Raw genomic sequence first — 19,030 nt, 5'->3', positions numbered from 1 at the left:
AGAAAAAAGCCAAAAATGATGCGTGCCAAAAAATGATCAATAGTGTCTACAATCAGGCCTCCACCTCACCATCTGGGTCGCCAATTTCCTGTCTATAAAATGTTCATTAGCATGGGTCAAAGTTTCTCCCATCAAGTCTGTTTTTATAGATCACATCTGTTGCGTTGGAAGTGGCGTACGCCTCATTCAGGCCTCGTTCTGTGCGTACACAATGTTTACATATGAGACTTTAGGTGATTTAAACTGGTAAAGCACTAAATAAAGCAGTTTCACGTTAAAAATTAATGTTTCTCCCACGCTGTTTGGCATATCGCAGATGGGCCGCTAGCCCAGCACATGCTAATTTGTGCTTATCTGTTTGGGGATTTAGTGGCATCTAGCAATGAGGATTGCAGGTTGCAGCTGAACCGTCTCCTGGTTAGAATTCCTTCAGTGTTCATTGCTCAGGAGGTTTTTACAGGGAGCTTAATTATCCGCAGAGATCTCCTCCTCTCCAAAACAAACAGACCCGTTGATTTAAAGAAGTTTCACATAAAAAAAATCAGTGTTTTTCAATGCTGCTTGTCAGGGAGGGGCTGCTAACTATAGTGGCTGATGTGAAGCTGCAAATGGCCCTAAAATCATCCCCCTAAAATCCTACACACTGGACCTTTAAGCCATCTGCATCGTTATTATGTTACCTACAGTTTAGTATTTCTCACACACTAATCCCTGTAATTTAAGACAAATTTAAGCATCACAATTTTTAGGGGACAGTTATTAATTGAGACACACATTTACACTGTGTCTCCTCCTTATTTTCTTACTTGTAGAGATATTGCATGAAGCATTTTTTTTCCTCCCCAAAAATTGATTTTGAATGTTTTGGAATAAAGTTCACTTGATCTATTAACGCATGTGCTGCGTCCCCACGCAGAGCAGGCTTCAGCTGATGTCAGCTCCAATGGAAATACTGACTCGCGCCATAACTGCAGGCTTATGCCGAGCTTCCCTCTTCGATGGAGCAAATCAAGATCATGATTACTATCTGGCCCGTGCAGCCGGTCTGCGTTGTCTGGAAACATGTTTTCCTAAGGAGACCACAGAGGGACAATTACTGTCAGCTGAACTATTCAGCCTGCTCTCCATGTGTGTTCTGGCTGCGTGCCTCTGACCCACTGACCCTGAGCAGCAGCATGAGATGAGACCTCCAGCCCCCCCCGCCCCTCAAACCCCTCTATTCCCCCTTGTATCCTCCAAAACTGAAGCACCCAAGCAAGCGCTGTGCAAGTGTCTAAATGCACGCAAAATGCTCATATACTCTGTCACCCCTCTGGCAAAAAAAGACCATGCAGGAAGCTCTATGGGTGTAAGTTTTGATTTCTTTGTGTGAACAGTAGAAAAATTCTATTCAAAAACCCACAGCAGAGTCCTGGTTGTCTTACAGAAATGCATACTAATACAGCAATTATAGGAGGAAGGAAGTTGTACAGTGTGGCAGTAGCAAATTCCCTGGTGCAATGGAACAAGGCTCTTTGTTGTTATGTAAAGGTTTCTGCGTGTAATTGCAGTGGATGTTTTGAGGGATTCATTATTTATATATTCCTGTGTTTTTCTAAAGGAGCCTACTAGGCTGCTGTCCCTGCAGGGAGATGAGGGGCTGAGAGGTGCTTAACTAAGGCACTGTACCACAATCGTGGCTTTAACCATTCCCTGCTTAGTTTAAGTGGCCAGACTAAAGGTTCAGAGGCATCACATGATCCCCGGCTAAATCTTAGAATTCAAACAGCAGCTCCTGCGCCAGTCAATCAGTCGGTCCTGTGTGATTTCAGCCTCAGTGATTTTGAGTTTTGGCGCATCCCAATGCCTTGCTGCACAATGCATGAGTAAAGCAAACAATGCACAAGCAGCTCTGACTCAGACTTATGAAAACTTTCTATTTCCCTTCAAAAAATGCATGTCATTATAATAGGGGATGTATCACATTAGAATGATCTAAATAGTTAGACAAAGCATGTAAATATTTGCAACACAGATTTTTTATTCAGCTCTCATGGCTCTCTATGACTAACTAGGGGCTGGTAGAATGCATAAGTGAGTGCTGTCTACAGATTGTATTTTGCCATCAGAGTAAACAGTGTGAGCCTTTCTCCCTCCTGGCGCACATGTACACCCGCCCGCACGCACACGCTCGCACACATGGAAGGGGGCGTGCCCTCCGGTCCCTAGCACCCAGGCACAACTTCACTTGTCACCGCAGTCACAGACAAGAAGGGGATAGGTGGGGGGAAGATGGATAGAGGGAGGTAAGGAGCGATGGGGAGAGAGATTTGAGCTCAGGTGGGGCAGACAAGGGAGGGGAGAGGAGCGCCGCACACATGCTACCCTTCATGGTGCTCGTCTGCTCGGTAAACCCGGGCTTTTGTTGTTTCCCCCAGAGTGCAGGCGCGCAGACTCCCAGTCAGGAAGCTCGTCAATCTTTGCCACAACAACACATAAATTAGTGCCCAAATTACTGTTACGCCGGTGGAGAAAGAGACATGGAGAGAGATGTCTTGTGCTGCGGTTTGGGAATACATCTTCCCCTCTCCAGCTCCCCCTCATAGAGGGTGTCAGAATGCACTTCAATAAAACAGTCAAGTAAATACAGGGAGAGACATGAAGAGAGAAGCACTGCTGTGTTGTACAGGCATCTGGAGTTGGGCAGTGTTGAAATATTAATAGGCCTCACACACAAACAAACACAGAGATGTACGCATGAGTTCATCCAAAAAGCAGCCCAGGGCGATGGTCCAGACCTGAGCTTTAGCAAAGTCACTGCACTGCTATGAAGGAATAATAGGGAATGGCTTAAAGAGCCCATCTTTTGAAACGGAAATATCTCTTCAAATATAGCTGGTCTCCAGTGAAGGGGGATCACAGCTTAGGCAGCTAAATGATTGGGGGGGAATTAGCAAGACGCAGCACAGAGACATCAAAATGTGTCAATTATGTCTTTCCGTGCTCTAATCCCCCTGGTCAGAATATTTTTTGATGACTTCAGCGTGTTTACAGGTTGAATGGAAGCTGTTTAAAGTGATGATACAGACTTCTGGTCTGCAGGTGAATTTCTCTCCGGCGCTGTGCGTTTTCTTTGTGCTCCAAACCCAGCAAATGCCATTAGAACGTCTGTGTGGTAATACGCCAACAGCCTCCGATCCCTAAACAAATAACACATTTATACTATTCAGCCTGTGTTCCGTGCCACGACTGTCCTTTGCCGCTGACATTCAAATAACCTTTCTTCTGCTGCATAAATGGGAATAAAAAAGTATTGTGTTGTGCGACTTCACATGACAGCAGAGCCCTGGCAGATGAAAAGAGGCAGAATTCTGATTCCAGCTCTTGTTAGGCTGTCGTCTCTCTATAGCTAGATCTGACTGTCATGGGTATCTGTTTAGAGAAGACTCTTTATCAACCGACAGCTGATCTCAAGCGCCAAATGGGAAGTTCATGTAGCAAAATGAATAGCAAGAACATAATGACAGAGGGAACATAGCTTTGTGCGTCTGGTGTCTGAATGTTGACCATGTGTAAATGCTGTTATTAAGAACATTTGCTTTTGTGTAACAGTCCTGAGAGCAGCCACATGACCCTGTCTAAGCTTTTGTTTGGTTTTGTTGCATAAATATTATAAAAGGAGGATGTATGAACACAGTTTGTCTGATGGTAGAAGAATTGTTAATCTGCTCATAACGCTCTGCCCTGTCCAGTTCCTTACATAATCTCTGACATGAGCCCGCTGGCTTGCGTCACTCTGTCATTGACAGCTGTCAACACAACACGACCAACGCACACAAATACACGCACTTACTCACACACACCACCAGAGAAGCAAATGTGTTTTTCTCCTCCGACTGCTTCACATGCTTTCTCTCAGGATGATGTGCATTAGAAATGAGTCGGTTTAAAAAAAAAAAAAAAAAAAAAAGGGCTCTGCATAGACAGACAGACAGACATATAGAAGCCTCAATTTCAGACTTCATTTATTGTGCACACCTATCATGAATCATCAGGCCATGAGAAAATGATTTAATGGTCCAATCGAGTAATGGGTTAAGCTCTCAGCATTATGACGGTGGCCTGGGCATGGGTCTGTAATGTAAGGGATAATCTTAATCCTTCAACGTTATGTCAGTAGTCCAAGGGTTCAGCGGGAACAGCCAGGAGATTTTGACTAGTGATTTTCCATGTTTGCACAAGCCTGTAGGATTTTATTTTGTGTTACCAGCATGCTAAATTGAAACAAAATCACTCTAAAGGGTATAAAAAAATTAAGAACAATATCAGGAACTAAGCGATTTTTTTAAATAATCTGATAAGAATAAAGCTCACTTGCAGGTGCAGATAGCAATAGCACTAATTGTTTCTCATCACAAATATATTTCTCAGCTTCACAGTTTCATTATGTCTTGTGAATGACTCCTTATATCTTTGAATGAAGCGGTGCTACATGTGCACTGCATAGGGGGGAAGTGTTCTGTCTGACAGTGTCTGTCTCCCCGACGCTTAATAAAATAAACTATGACAGGGCCCCTGTAAGCTGTTAGTGCACATTTGGCAAATTGTTCTAGGTGTTCACATTTGACTGTCAGTCTCCACGTCTTTGATAACGTGGTGTAGTTTTAGCAGTGAGGTTGATCTCAGGGCTGTGGAGAAGACAGCGAAGGGCACTGGGTGAACATGCAGAGGCCTAGCTGTCCTATTGTACATGTGCTCTGAGTGACACGTCATCCCCTCAAAGGGCCTGCTAGTGTGGTGAATCAGTGTCCTTGAACTGCTCAACCACAGACAGACAAAGAACAAGCTTTAGCATTCGGCTTGACTGTCTCCTCTCTCTGCCATGCCCATTGTCCAAGACACCCACGCCAGACTGCAATGCTGCATACAGGAAATCAGACTTGAGCCGCTGTCCGGCCCTTGTGGTTATGCGCATGGTGCGATTGTGCTGCAGTGTGATTCATACATAATCTTGGCGTCTCAGCAGGTGTCTTTGAAGTGGCCTGCGTGCAGAGGCCATCTCGCAGTGCTGTGAGGCAGCGTCAGGCTGCTGGGATGGGTTTTAGCATGGCTGCCCGTCTAACTGTGCCTGGCTTTGATGTCGTAAACAGAGCAGGCAGTGCTGGCTGGCAGGGAAGCGGGCAGGCAGGGAGGCAGGGAGGCAGGCAGGCAGGCAGGCAGGCAGGCAGGCAGGCGCGGTGAATGGGATCAGTGGCACTGCGCTGGTCAAGCTCAAGCGAGCCAGCAGCTGCCTGTTTCACACCAAGAGGCAGTTAACACCGCAGCTCATGTCAATAGATATTGACTGCCAGATTGGGAGTGCTTATAAGCGCAGGCCTTTTTTGTTTGACTGACTCTCCTGTGTGAATTCAGTTTAAATCATCCTCAGTGTCTAATGCGTAGCTTAGGGGCCCCATGACCAGTCACTCAAGAGTACAACTTGCATAGTCATACAGACATACAAATATTGACTTAGGCTGAGGGTGTAGGTGACTTCATGGTGTATTTGGTCTCCATTGTGTCAGTGCTGGGGTTTCATTCTCCTTGACCCCGCTCTCCACATCTTTTTGAAAGCAGCTTATCCCAGTGTGGAAATTACTATATGTTCAGACTGAGGTCTTTTCTCATACAAGAAACTACAGAGCCTGCCTCAGCCGGTCCAGAGACAAACCCTTTTTACTGTTGAGTGCACTGAGCATCCAGGGGCTTGTGCAGCAGTGGAGTGAGAGGGTGTTAGCTGGTGAGGCTGTGTGCACTCAGGGCCTTCCTGCTGCAGATAGGGCTTTGTGAGGCATGCTCGTGTATGTGTATGCCCTGCCCGGCCTGGCACCCCCGCGTCTCTACTCCCACTGCTTTCACCTGATGTGGCACAGCCTCTGTCAGGCCTGAGCGAGCGCCTAGCCAGCTCCGCTTCTTCAGGAGAGATGAAGGCATCTCACAGCTATGCTGTGGGGGTGGGGGAAGCTAGCAGCAGCCTAAGCCTGGAGCTATCAGAGGCTGGAGCTCAGAGCCAAAAGCCTGTGGGCTGGATAGGGTGGGTGGAAGCTTGGCTTAACTTGGCAAGACAACCATAGCCACAGCCCTGCACTGCCACCCAATGGCTGGGGCCTGTCACTACAACCTTTAGTTCACCATAACTACAGCTAGTCATAATTACAGCACGCTTCAGTTGTTGTGAGTGCATGTCAGAACAAATTATGTAAGTAATGAGGCTGAAAACGCTATAGGAGTCGAAACACACTGCACTGCTAATGCTCATGCAGGGAGAACACAAAAACAAACAATAGAGTGCACTCATACAGAGATAGACCTAACCGAAATAACAAGCAACTGTGCACAGTAAGGAAAAGATTAATTATAAATTAACCCTCTCAGTTAGGTTGTCAGAGCCCGCCTCCTGCCTGGATTTCACTCTAATCCGGGCCGACGAGGTGCAGTGCCCTCTATTGTATGTGAGAATCACAAATCGCAGGAGGTGTTATCTGGAGGAGAATTAATTGTGCATGTTTCACCACTCCCTTTTGTTCATTTTACTAAAATGTAGGCTAATTCCATGTAAACATGGCCGGTCTTGTTGACTCCAGCAGCGCGAGGAGAACAGACACAGATTCCTGAATGAATAGAGTGTGGCTCCGGGGTTAGTGGATTAGAGGCTCTGTGTTAAGGGCCTCTCCCGGGCATGCCTCAGGGACAAGGACATTATCCACATGACACATTACAAGCTCCTAGGCAGATGATTAAAATGGGCAGGGATCTCCGGATTGAACCTTTGCAGAAGTACTTTTGATGTGATCAAACTAGTTTAAAGAGGTTGGTTGTTAAGGTGTACAAGGGATATTTGAAGCTTCTAGTCTTGGTAAGAGACAGTTAGGCCTGGCTAGAGGGGAGAGGCTGATGTAACACTTTGACATAGCGAGTGTACCACCACTTTTTTAATTATTATAATTTTTATTGCATCTTATTAAGGCAAAAATCATAATATTCCTCTGCTAATTGGTATAGACTTGTGTTGCAATAGCTCCACGTGCTCTCATTGGCTGGCTGCATGGCTGGTTGGAGAAAACCATTACATTGTGAGGAAATATCCCGCGGTGATCTTTCCTCGATTTAGATCAGATAGCGGAGTTCGTCTGGCACTGCAGTGCACTGTTGGGATGGTGGGACTGAGATGTTGGAGATGTGGAGGAGGGCTGTGAGATAGATATCTCTGGAGGGAGGTTGGGGGGGAGACAGAGGGGGGGAGGTAGAGGTGGAGAGGGATGTAGCATCAGTGGCTGCAGTGATAAAGCTCAGAGCAAGGGGACGAGCTGGGAGTTCTATGTCTCTGATGTCTGTGTGTTCTGTTGTGTTGCCCTGTGGTCCGCTCCTGAAGAGAAGGCCAACGATGGATGAGGCCTGTCCTCTCTGCGCTTTTGTCCTCTATGGCGGGTGAATCACACGCCTGTCAACGGCACAACACCACAGCCGCCGAGCCCTTTTTCCTGTAGATGCACACAGTCGCTGCCACCGCTCCGTCCAGGCACAGTGTTATGATTCTTTGTGGCCGCAGTGGATTTACTCCCGAGGTTTTTATGGTTTTGAAGTTTAAGAGGCTTCATGAAGTCAAGTTTTCCAACGGCGAAAATGTCTCCTCATGTGGCTAAATGAGCCTTTGTCATTGCACAAGGCTAGTATTAGTACTACTGTGCAGTATTAGGGTTTGTGGTGAGCTGGGTTTTTCCTTATGTAAGTTGTGTTTAGGATGCAAATTGACACCATGTTTACATTGGCTGCTTGTGAGGACTTAAAATGGCCTCCTTACACACACACACACACACACACACACACACACACACACACAACTCTGTAAATATTCAGCTAATGCTCTGTGGAAGTGAGGATTCAAAAGCCACCGGATGAGATGTTTTTAGAAGCACAGTGCTCTTTCATGTAACAACATGGATCCATGGTGAGGGTGTTGTACAGTGACTTGTGACAGCAAAATGTTGATTTTTTTTATTTCTTTCATTCCCTTTTCTTCTCTGCAGCTCAAATCGAAATAATTCCCTGCAAGATCTGTGGAGACAAATCATCAGGCATCCATTATGGCGTGATAACATGTGAAGGCTGTAAGGTAAGCATCAAGAGACTGAACCTGTTTGTGTCATGGGAAGTAGTGTTTGTGTGTGAGTGTGTGTATGTGTGTGTGAGAGGGACAGGAGAGCTGATAGGGGAGAGACGGGGGGGAAAATTGAGGAGGTAAAGAAAGTTGCTTGCTAGGAAAAACGTTTGAAAATGTTGCTGAAGTTTTACGACGATTTGGAGAGGGACTGCGAAGTGTAAACACACGGAGCATGATCATTAAAGTGGTCAAGCACCACAGAGGACATCACAGAAAACCACAATTAGTAGGACAAAGTCATCCCTCTGCCTTGCTCTGCCTTTCCCTCCCAGGGACATGTCTTTTCACTGTGTTTTTTGCTTCTGCTGCAGCCTGCTCTTCTTGAAATAAAATGATCAAAAGGAGAGTGCTTTGAATTATAGCAGATTGTTGGCTGTTTGCTACAGTGTTGCTTCCATTGAAGCCGCCTTTTGTACTGTTTCAAATGCACCAGCCATTCACAGTGAGGGGAATTTTGTGCTTAGAGTGTATTCTTGTCCCTGTGCTTGTCACCAGGCACATCATTAGCATTCCTCAGCCAGCCTGCACCTTTGCTGTTTGCTCCTGCGTGTGTGCGTGTGTGTGTGTGTGTGTGTGTGTGTGTGTGTTAAGGAGAGAGAGAGAGAGAGAGAGAGAGAGAGAGAGAGAGAGAGAGAGAGAGCTCCTGTTCTTCCCAGTACTCCTCTCCCTCACACAGGAGCTGGAAGGAACAAAACACTAAAGAATAAACTGCTGAAATCTATCTTTAATGATTGCTAATTAGTCCAAGGCAGAGAGGCCTTTAATGATATGTGCGAGTACAAAAGTTTGCACCATAAATCATAGCATTATTAAAGAGTGCTGCTTGTCACTGGCAGTTATAGCCTGTTTCCATAATGGCTTCCATTATAAAGCAACTTGGCAGCTGTCAGCTGTTTTCTTGTAATTAAACAGCCAATGAGCAGCTAATTAAGACATATGTGTATGGAGCAGTAGAGTGGGGCATGTTAATGATGTGCTGGAATCAATTCATTAAGTCAAAGGATGAGGAATCCAGTCGGTGTGCATTCGCAATCCTTTAGCACTGCACATGCCGGTGCTGCGTTAATCAACACTAATAACCCCAGTGAAGAAAAATACCATCCACTGTTATCATTCCTACCCAAACACACCACCCTCATGCTGTACACACTGCTGAAATACAGCGCTGTGTGAATGCCAGATATTACAGTGTAACAGCCAGGAAAATACCATCGCAGCAGTGTTATTATCTAATCTATTTTGGCAGCAGTAAAATAAAAATATCACCACTAGGAATACAGTAAATCACTATCAATCAGTAATGAATTTTGTCAGCACTGAAACGCCATGAAGACATGAATTGATCCTTCAGTCCCAGGACATTTTTCCACTCACTGTGGTTCACACAGTAACCCGAGGTGTTTCCGTGCCCCTTTCCTGTGCAGGGCTTCTTCAGGAGGAGTCAGCAGAGCAATGCAGCCTACTCCTGCCCCCGTCAGAAGAACTGCCTGATCGACCGTACCAGCCGCAACCGCTGCCAGCACTGCCGGCTGCAGAAGTGCCTGGCAGTGGGCATGTCACGAGATGGTAAGTGCTTGATGGGAGAGGTGGGCGGATGCGGCAGGGTGGCATGGTGAGTAGGGAGAGGTGAAGAGCCCAGGTTCAAGCCCCTGTGTGGGCAAGAATCTGCTCTTCTGAAGTGCCTTTGAACCAGTGCTTCAGGGATGCGGCTCTGGACTCTGACCAGAGCTTACTGGTAGTGTATATTTAGGGCTCATTATTTATTACAAAAAACAGTCCATTGCTTTGAATTTAAATGAGCTGTATGGGACATTAAGAACATTAATATAGCAGCCAACAACTACTTGCTATGTAAAGATATAGTGGATTAATGGCATCCTGAGCAGAGAGTAAAGTCATGCTACCTGTGTGTGTGTGTGTGTGTGTGTGTGTGTGTGTGTGTGTGTGTGTGTGTGTGTGTGTGTTGTAATCCAAACTTCTCTGTTAGTTGTTCTGGTCTGGTGTCCTCATACAATTGTTTATTTGATATGTAATAAATTTGCACCCAGCAAATTAGCACCCCCACTGATTAGGTCAGGTTTAGGAAAAGAATCATGGTTGATGTTGCCACGTTACGCAGGTTAGGCTTAGGAAGAGAAACATTATTAGGTGTCGTCATGTTACATACTTAGCGTAAAGTCATGTTTGTTAGGTTTAGGGATGCAAAGTTACATAGGTTAGGTTTAGGAAAAGAAACATTGTTTGGAGTCGTCATGTTACGTACTTAAGCTAAAGTTACATGCTTAACGCAACGTGGCAACATACCTTATAATGACTCAGTGTTTTGTTGGTTTCACCAGGACACAAACACAGGTCTCTTGGGGGAAAGTCCTAGGTTTGTTTGACCAATCCACCACCCCAACCTACTTTCTTACATAGATTTGTGCTCTTTACATTACATCCTTCTTTACACCCGACGTGCATTTATCATGTTATCGTAGCCTTAACGATTAGTTATACAAATTGCTAGTTCATGATTACGATGATCATTATACGAATTCTGGTGCGCTAATTTCATGACTGCACTGCTTGTACAAATACCTATGGAAATGCACAGTCATGTGGTAGATAATCTGGCTATATATGCATGTGAGTGCCTGTGAATGCATCCACTGGCTAGCTTATCGCCACCACCCTACACTGCGCTCATATGGTGGTTACCATTGATAATGGAATGGCATTGTCTGCAAAGTGTGGTGGCCCCCCTCCGATATTTCCTCTGGTTAACAATGTTAGCTCTAGGCCCGTTTCCACCGCAGGAACTTCGGGGTAATTTTACGGGGCCGGGGCCGTTGGTGCGTGTCTCCACTGCAGGAACCACCCCCTAAGGACAGAGTTCCGGAACTTTTACAGGGGCTAAACAAGTCCCTGCCTCGGGGTAGGTACTCAGAACGGCCCCGAAAGACTCCTGGCTGGGGCTTGGGGATTACTTGGTGCTGATTGGATATACTCAAGGAGGGATGTGATGTGAACAAAAAGCTACAAAATAGCTGGCATTTTTAAAACTCAGCCGACGAGGGTTAGCTTGTTCATATAGCTTCCGCCGACATGTAAAAAAAACTCACTAAATGGCCCGTGAAAAAAATATTTTTTTCTTAGTTACAACATGATTGAGCTAGCAAAGCAGTTTTGTGTTGCTATGTGTGGTATTTATTCAGTTATGGGAAGTCACGATGTCTAGAAAGCATCAGTAGTGGCTGCAGCTGACAGGGACAGCTCACAACAGCATCTGTTAAAAGCCTCCCGTTGTCGGATACGACATGAAACTACTCCAGTTAGCTCAATCATGTTGTAACTAAGACATCCGCTGGAAAAAATATTTTTTTCACGGGCCATTTACTGAGTTATTACAGACACCGCTATCGGCTTACAGCTAACAACGTCCCTACGTCGCCCCGGTCAAAATGGTCGCGCAACAATTACGTCACATCCAGAGCCCGTAATTTTACAGGAACCTTCCTCGTACTCCGCTCTCTCAGTGGAGACACAGCGGTTGAGAGAGCCAGGAACTTCTTCAGTGGAAACGGGCCTTCTGTCAGCACTGTTGCCATTGTTAGCACTGATTATGGAGTTAACACTGTTAGCTTTTCCACTTCTATGGTGAGAACTGTGTGTAGACAATCCTGCCCCAGACTGAGTCAGAGATATGCTCTGAATATAGCATACAGCTTCTTTAAAAGACTGAGTGTAGACTGCATAAAAAAATCAATTACACAAACATCCTTGCGCCCAGGTAGGAATCAGAGTATTTTTCAGTGGAGAAAAAAAAAAAAAAACACACCGTTAGTTGTTTAAGTTGAAGTTGTTCATCATATTGATATTGTACTGTATACTGATATTTCGGTTTAGAGACAAAGAAAATACACACACTCACACAGATAATGACTGCCATTATTCTCAAAGAGACACAGCAGACATATCCCAAGAAAATGGTGACATGAACACATGCTAAGACGCCAGTCTGTGTTCATTGTCTGCCAGTAGCAGGTGAGTGCTTTGTCTGTGGGACTAATTTGTTGCTGTGATAGAAACTAGGTTTGATGAAATAGGAGGTTGTTAGAGGTTGTCATTAGTGCTGCTGCAGCTGAGATGCTGTAATGGGAGCACACAGGTGGGAATGTGCGCTGGAGGGCTCCTGCTGTGCCAGGCTGGTCCAGACTGGACTGGTCCAGACTGGGATGAGCTGAGCAGATTATGTCAGAACAAAGCAGATCTATGATGGAGTTTTTTTGTTGAACACACACACACAGGAATTCACACAGACAAGAGAAAACCTGAACATGAATGCACAGAAGCATACATATCTGTATGCACACTGCGTTACTTAAACTCAGACACACACATGCATACATATTCATGAAAGTGAATGAACACAGAAGTACATTAGCACTTATGAGTGCCTTTGCATAGCCAGACGCACACACACACATATATATACACACACTTAGGACGGACGAAGGTGACTCTTGCCTTCACTCAACACACCAGAGCCCATCTGCCCGCACTCTCCTCCTCGCCGCTCCACTCGCTTTCCACTGTGCGTAGACAAACACACACACAGACACACATATACACACACTGTGACCGTCTGACATACTGCCAGGCCCCCAGAACTCTGGCCAAGGAGTCTCATTCTCAGCAACATTGTTTAGTCTGGAAACCTTGAAACAGGAGGCAGCAACTTAGCCTGTCTCATGTTTGAGTGGCTGGTAAGCTGTTAGTCACTTCCCACTTCTGCCTGTGTATTTATGAGGCTGTTCATTTTTGTAATAATCTCTGTCATAACTGATCCCTCCTGAAATATGGAGATTTGCTTTTTTTTTTCATCAGTGTTATCTGTTAAGAGTATAGCACTTGTAATGTAATGTACTGTACATCAGTACATGGGAGTGTGATGCTAATAGCCGGCATCTTTTGGTTTAATAGTAACGCACAACTTTAACATAGATTAGTGCTGTATTGCCGTGTCAGGGGAGGGCACTGATTCAAAAATGATCTTTGAATGTGGTACACAATTTATAGCAAGTAGGGAAGTAATGTGCCCCAAAAATCCCCAATTCAATCCTTTCCTCTCGTCTAAACAAGTCTCAGACGGCAAGATTTAGTTATTTCGTTAAAGGAATCAGAATTTAGCCAGCAGTAAGAGAGATAATACAGTTTGTTCTCAGACCACTTCCACTGTTTCAGGCATTTCCTAGACATGACTGTCAGTATCTAGCAAACTGTTGAAATAAGCCTTTTATGTTGGTAATCCACCCCACTGGTAAGATTATTTTACTTATTGAAGAGTAAAATGTTAAGACTCAACAATAAAATGAACAAAAATGCTCAGTAAAATGGCAATAGCATTTTAAAGGATGTATGATTTGAGCACAGGTTGATTGTTTGTGGTGTTTCACTTGATTCTCACGTTTTTGTCCTGTTATTCACAGCGGTGAAGTTCGGCCGCATGTCCAAGAAGCAGCGAGACAGCCTGTACGCTGAGGTCCAGAAGCACCGGCTGCAGCAGCAGCAGCGTGACCACCAACAACAGCCTGGAGAGGCGGAGCCACTCACACCTAGCTATGGCCTCTCAGCCAATGGCCTCACAGAGCTCCATGACGACCTCAGCGGCTACATGGATGGTCACACCCCTGATGGCAGCAAACCAGACTCGGCGGTCAGCAGCTTCTACCTGGACATCCAGCCATCTCCTGACCAGTCAGGCCTGGACATCAACGGCATCAAGCCGGAGCCCATCTGCGACTTTGCCCCCGGCTCTGGCTTCTTCCCTTACTGCTCCTTCACCAACGGAGAAACCTCCCCCACCGTGTCCATGGCTGAACTAGGTAAGGAGCAGGAGAGAGACAGGGGGAGACGAGAGGAGAGACAGCAAAATGGAGGAGGGGGGAGAACAACTCAACCGTGGGGCAAACGACACAAAGGTTGCTTAAAATAGCAGGAGGTTGGAGACTCATCTCCAACACTCATTAAAAGAGCCTCTTTTTTGTAATTAGTTTCCATTAATTAGGGCCAATCAGGATCCAGCAGGGCAGGCGTCTGGGGAAATCATTTTTTTAGGCTCCCCTGTGCCTAGGAACTCCTTTTAACAGATGTGTTTTCAAAACCATTTAAATCCTTATACTCAATATTTCTCTCAGAGAAAATGTGACCTTTGTTTCAGTGAGTAACGTGGCGCCCCTCCTCCTCTCCATGCATTTGTGTCATAACTAGATTGGCTTTGCCTCAACCTTAAGTTATGAGCTTCCTGCAGGCAGTAAAAGGAAATGTCAACAAGCCTTTTCCCAGTCAAAAAAGCCCACGCGTATCCGCCTCTCCTCCTTTTTGAAAGCTCGGTAAATAAATCTTCTTTTCCTGTGGCATATTTCATCAGCAGGGTCTTCACTTTCACATAGCTCTGTGAGTAACATTCAGATCTCAGCTGTGATCTTCTGTGTTTGTGACGATGCTACGATGGTTTGTGTTGCAGAGCACCTGGCCCAGAACATCTCCAAGTCACACATGGAGACATGTCAGTATCTGAGGGAGGAGCTGCAGCAGATGACCTGGCAGGCCTTCCTGCAGGAGGAGGTGGAGAGCTACCAGAGCAAGGTACCTCGACCACAGCCGGGCCTGTGCTGGCCTCCGCAGCACTTACAGCAATCAAATCCATTGTTTTAAAGCAGATAACCCATTCTCTGTCCTATCTGTTCTTAGCCCCGGGAAGTCATGTGGCAGCTGTGCGCTATCAAAATAACAGAGGCCATTCAGTATGTGGTGGAGTTCGCCAAGCGCATCGACGGCTTCATGGAGCTGTGTCAGAACGATCAGATAGTGCTGCTGAAAGCAGGTATGACAGCCTGTCAACATGGCCTGCTGCCGTCAAACTCACCCACCACCACCACCACCACAACCACCACCACCCCCCTCTGGCATTGTCACAAGGGCGTAGCTGACCTGACTGCACAAAGCCCTCTTCTTCACACGCACAGACAGTGTCACAGAGAGAAGACCCCACCCTGCCTGTTTCCTCTCTCTGTCTCTGTCGCTCTCTGTTTTCTACTGTTCATTACATACATAGCAGCGATGGACACAGCGTTAGATAAGCAACGTGTTCCCGAGCTCAGATAATACCTATCGTGACGGCTGCCATTCCCCTCTCTTTCCTCAGACACCGATGATGTCTGCTTATTCAGACTGCTCTCATGAAGACATACTTGCAGAATATTAAATGCAGCGATGGCTCTCTGCACACTGTCACCTATATTTACTCATAAATACAGATGTTCAAACGCGCAGATACAAACATACCGCACATGCGGCAAACAAACACCTCCCCTGGGTCTCTCCCTGAGTATTATTTACATTAGCACAGCCAATATGAATAATGAAATAAAGACTGAGATCCCTTGTCAGACATGACATTTTAAAACAGTAGCATCTCCCTTAGAGGCAGTAATGGCTTCTGTTACATTTTCTTGATCCTCTTATCCACTCCCACAGAGTGGTACAAAATTGCAGGATAGAATAAATTCCCTACCTATCTTGCTAAATAAAGGTTGAATGAATAAGCACTGTCACTACTGAATGAAGCGCAATTTTTATCTGGCATGTCATTATAGAAGAATAGCCTCCTGTCTATGATATTATCATCTGCAGAGGTGTTTTTTTCCCCCCCTCTCTCCCTCTGACGGCAGGCTTCTTTATTTCAAAGTGGTTGTGTTACTCATATTGTAGAAGAATAGCACAAAGCACAATCATGTGTTTTGCATCCCTTACTGATGTGTAACTGTTAGGAAGAAAAAAAAAAAGAAAAGAAACAACACTCAGATTCAGCATCTTGTTCCTGTCTGTCTCCACAGGCTCTTTGGAAGTTGTGTTTGTCAGAATGTGCCGTGCCTTTGACTCGCAAAACAACACAGTCTATTTTGATGGAAAGTATGCCGGACCTGATGTGTTCAAGTCATTAGGTAAGTGGAGTGTGTGTGTGTGTGTGTTGTGAGTAGGTGTGTGCATGTTTGAATGAGTTTGCACGCGTGTATTTGTATGCCGCTGTGTTTGTGTGTGTTTCTTACAGTGTCTCACTCCTTCCCTTGGTGTAATAGCCAAAATTAGAGTCTGCTGTTCTGTTCTACACAACGCTGAAGGGCTGGAAGCAAACACTGAGCACTCATCCCTGCCTCACCTGGCATTGCTGTCTCTGCAATGGTTATTTATGGTAGAACAGAGATGTTAGTGAGGCTCTGCTGCATATGGCTCCTGTAACTGTGGAATAAATAAAGCCAGACGGAGTGTCTTTAGGGAGAGCGCTATCAAAACCATCATTGATAGTCTGATATAAAACATCTCAGGCGAAAGCAAATAGCATTCGTGTTTGACTGCCATGACATTAGTAAGACTCTCCACCGTGGATTTTCCTCACATTTCCAACTGCCTTTTGACGGAAAAAATGTAAATGCGTCCCATGGTGGCGGTAAAAAAAAAATGCTGAATTCTATTTCTTGGTGTGTAAGTTTGCCATCCCTTGTAACTCCCTGTTTGTGTGTGTGTATGCGAGTGAGCATGTGTATCTGTCCCAGCTTCGAGAGTCCCAGTGTCCTGTGTGTTCTGTGCAGAGGGGTCCGCGGCGGGGGAGGCAGAGTGATGGGCTTCCCGAGCCGCGGTGGCATCCGCCTGTCTCTCTCTATCCCTGATAATTGATTTAACTAAAAGCCTCAATAGTGACCTCATTTTGGCTTGCATAACACCACCCAACTGCCAAAAGTGACTCGTCTGGGAGGCAAAACTCAGTAAAAGCATTGCCTGTTCTGCTTAAGACGCTCCCATGTGCTGTCAGCATGCCGCTCTTTTTCATTCCTTCCCCTTCCTCTCCCCTCCCTGTGTGCCTCTCTCCCAATAAAGATCAAGAGTGAATGTTGTTCTTTGGTCTTCCTCATCCTAAGCCCTCTCTCTCTGTGTCCTTTGCTGTGGCAGGCTGTGACGACTTGATCAGCTCCGTCTTCGAGTTTGGGAAAAACTTGTGTTCTATGCACCTGTCTGAGGATGAGATCGCCCTGTTCTCCGCCTTTGTGTTGATGTCTGCTGGTAGGTGTCACTCACAGTGCAAAGAGAAAAAAAAAGGGGGGGGGGAGACGCACATTCACCACGACAGGAAACGCGGTTGCCCTCCTGTTTTTCTCTGTCAATTAGTATCTTTTATTAGTGGCACTGCATCATTTCCTTGTCACACGAGCTAGACTGTAAGAAGCGTGTGTGGTGTTTCCCGTGACAAAAACTTGTCATCATTTACCTTCCAGACCGGTCTTGGCTCCAGGAGAAAGTGAAGGTGGAGAAACTCCAGCAGAAGATCCAACTGGCCCTCCAGCACGTCCTGCAGAAGAACCACAGAGAGGATGGTATTCTTACAAAGGTACAGTGCGATGCCGAACACACTCCATCCATTATCCCTGAAAGTGGCTGTCTTGCTAAGCATGCTCTACCCTTGTAGCGCTGTAATCTCCCACTGTTTAGGATCTTTATCCACAGGCCATCAACCATTTTTTAGTGCATTAGATTAAACTAACACACATTTCAGGGGAAGCATTCATAATGTTACATGAAATGCCTTTTTATCAGCAGAGAAGTGGCAATTTATCAATTGTACCAGCTCCATAATATGAAGTGTCAAGTTTTCCTCGTGCCTGAGCGCTTGTCTCAATATTTACAAGTCTGTTTGCCCCTGTGTGAGAGGGAATACACTGTAGGGAGGAATGTTTTTCGCTACCATTGCTCCATGTCCTTGCCTCCCTGTGAATCTAAACAGCCTGTCTCCTCTCTCTCCACAGTTGATATGCAAAGTGTCGACACTGCGAGCGCTGTGCAGTAGGCATACAGAGAAGCTTACAGCTTTCAAAGCAATATACCCAGACATTGTGCGTGCCCACTTCCCCCCCTTATACAAGGAGCTGTTCGGATCAGACTTTGAGCAGTCCATGCCCGTTGACGGGTAGCAGCCCTGCCAGGTGCCAGTGTGCCCACCGTAGGGGAATGTGGAGGAGGAATCTGAGACACTTTATTGGTGCCCTGCACAAACCAGAGCGGACAGATGGCACGCTGTTCAACTTCTTCTTTTACATCGGAGGGGAGGGCTTAGAGAGTTGATTCTCAAGGTTTACTTTATTGAATTTTAGTTCTCTTTTGGAAGACTTGTGGGACCCGACACCCCATGGGACACGAAGAGGAGATAGGGACAAATAATTTCTGTCTGGTTGAACTTGGCCCTCTTTTGCGCATTTCTAACATGGAAATTAATGTCATCCCTTAATGTTCACCAGTATTTATTGCATCATTGCATTATAATGATTCATCTGTGTATCTGACTTGTAATTGTACAAACAATTACTGAGTCAATTACAGATTAAAATAGCTGAAATCTGCATCGGTATTATAATTTTTTTCAAATTACATTCCCAAAACAGTATTGTCACATTAAAAACATTCAACACTTTTACCCCTGATATTCCCAAACAGCTGACAAATGCGCACACTTTGGTCAAGTTCAGCCCCTTTTTTCTCTTGTGTTCAGTCGTATCTTTTTGGACGCAGTTCTTGGAATGAAAACTCACAGCGACTTTGAGGGAGGGTCTGTCGGCATGGTGATGCAAATCGGCACCTCTCTGTGGACAATCGTTTAAAAAAAAAAAAAAAGGAACATAGAATTCTGGTAATTCTAATGACAAACGCAATGATTTTAGCTGTCAAAGACTCCATCCACCATTGTTGCATAGTGAAATCATGTAAGGCCATCTGCTATTAATCCTTCTCTGGACAGGTGCCCTGGAGAAGCACGGGGCA

At 45.6% G+C, this 19,030-nt stretch overlaps 1 protein-coding gene across 2 annotated transcripts in view; it reads left to right on the top strand.

The window, feature by feature from the left end:
- The window catches only part of roraa (RAR-related orphan receptor A, paralog a), a 221,048-nt gene extending 202,258 nt beyond the window's left edge, over nucleotides 1-18,790 (top strand). For both annotated transcript variants that reach the window (XM_033635427.2, XM_033635428.2), the window contains 9 exons: nucleotides 8,046-8,131; nucleotides 9,604-9,745; nucleotides 13,651-14,046; nucleotides 14,688-14,809; nucleotides 14,915-15,047; nucleotides 16,060-16,167; nucleotides 17,171-17,281; nucleotides 17,494-17,606; nucleotides 18,022-18,790. In XM_033635427.2, coding sequence (XP_033491318.1) covers nucleotides 8,046-8,131; nucleotides 9,604-9,745; nucleotides 13,651-14,046; nucleotides 14,688-14,809; nucleotides 14,915-15,047; nucleotides 16,060-16,167; nucleotides 17,171-17,281; nucleotides 17,494-17,606; nucleotides 18,022-18,186 — 1,376 coding nt within the window. In that variant the 3' untranslated portion in view covers nucleotides 18,187-18,790. The remainder of the gene's footprint in view (nucleotides 1-8,045; nucleotides 8,132-9,603; nucleotides 9,746-13,650; nucleotides 14,047-14,687; nucleotides 14,810-14,914; nucleotides 15,048-16,059; nucleotides 16,168-17,170; nucleotides 17,282-17,493; nucleotides 17,607-18,021) is intronic.
- The last annotated feature ends 240 nt before the right edge of the window (nucleotides 18,791-19,030 follow it).

The sequence above is a fragment of the Epinephelus lanceolatus genome, chromosome 5 (genome assembly GCF_041903045.1).
Source record: "Epinephelus lanceolatus isolate andai-2023 chromosome 5, ASM4190304v1, whole genome shotgun sequence".
Lineage (NCBI taxonomy): Eukaryota > Metazoa > Chordata > Actinopteri > Perciformes > Serranidae > Epinephelus > Epinephelus lanceolatus.
Note: the sequence above shows the minus strand (reverse complement) of the source record. Positions and strands in the feature narration are given on the sequence as shown.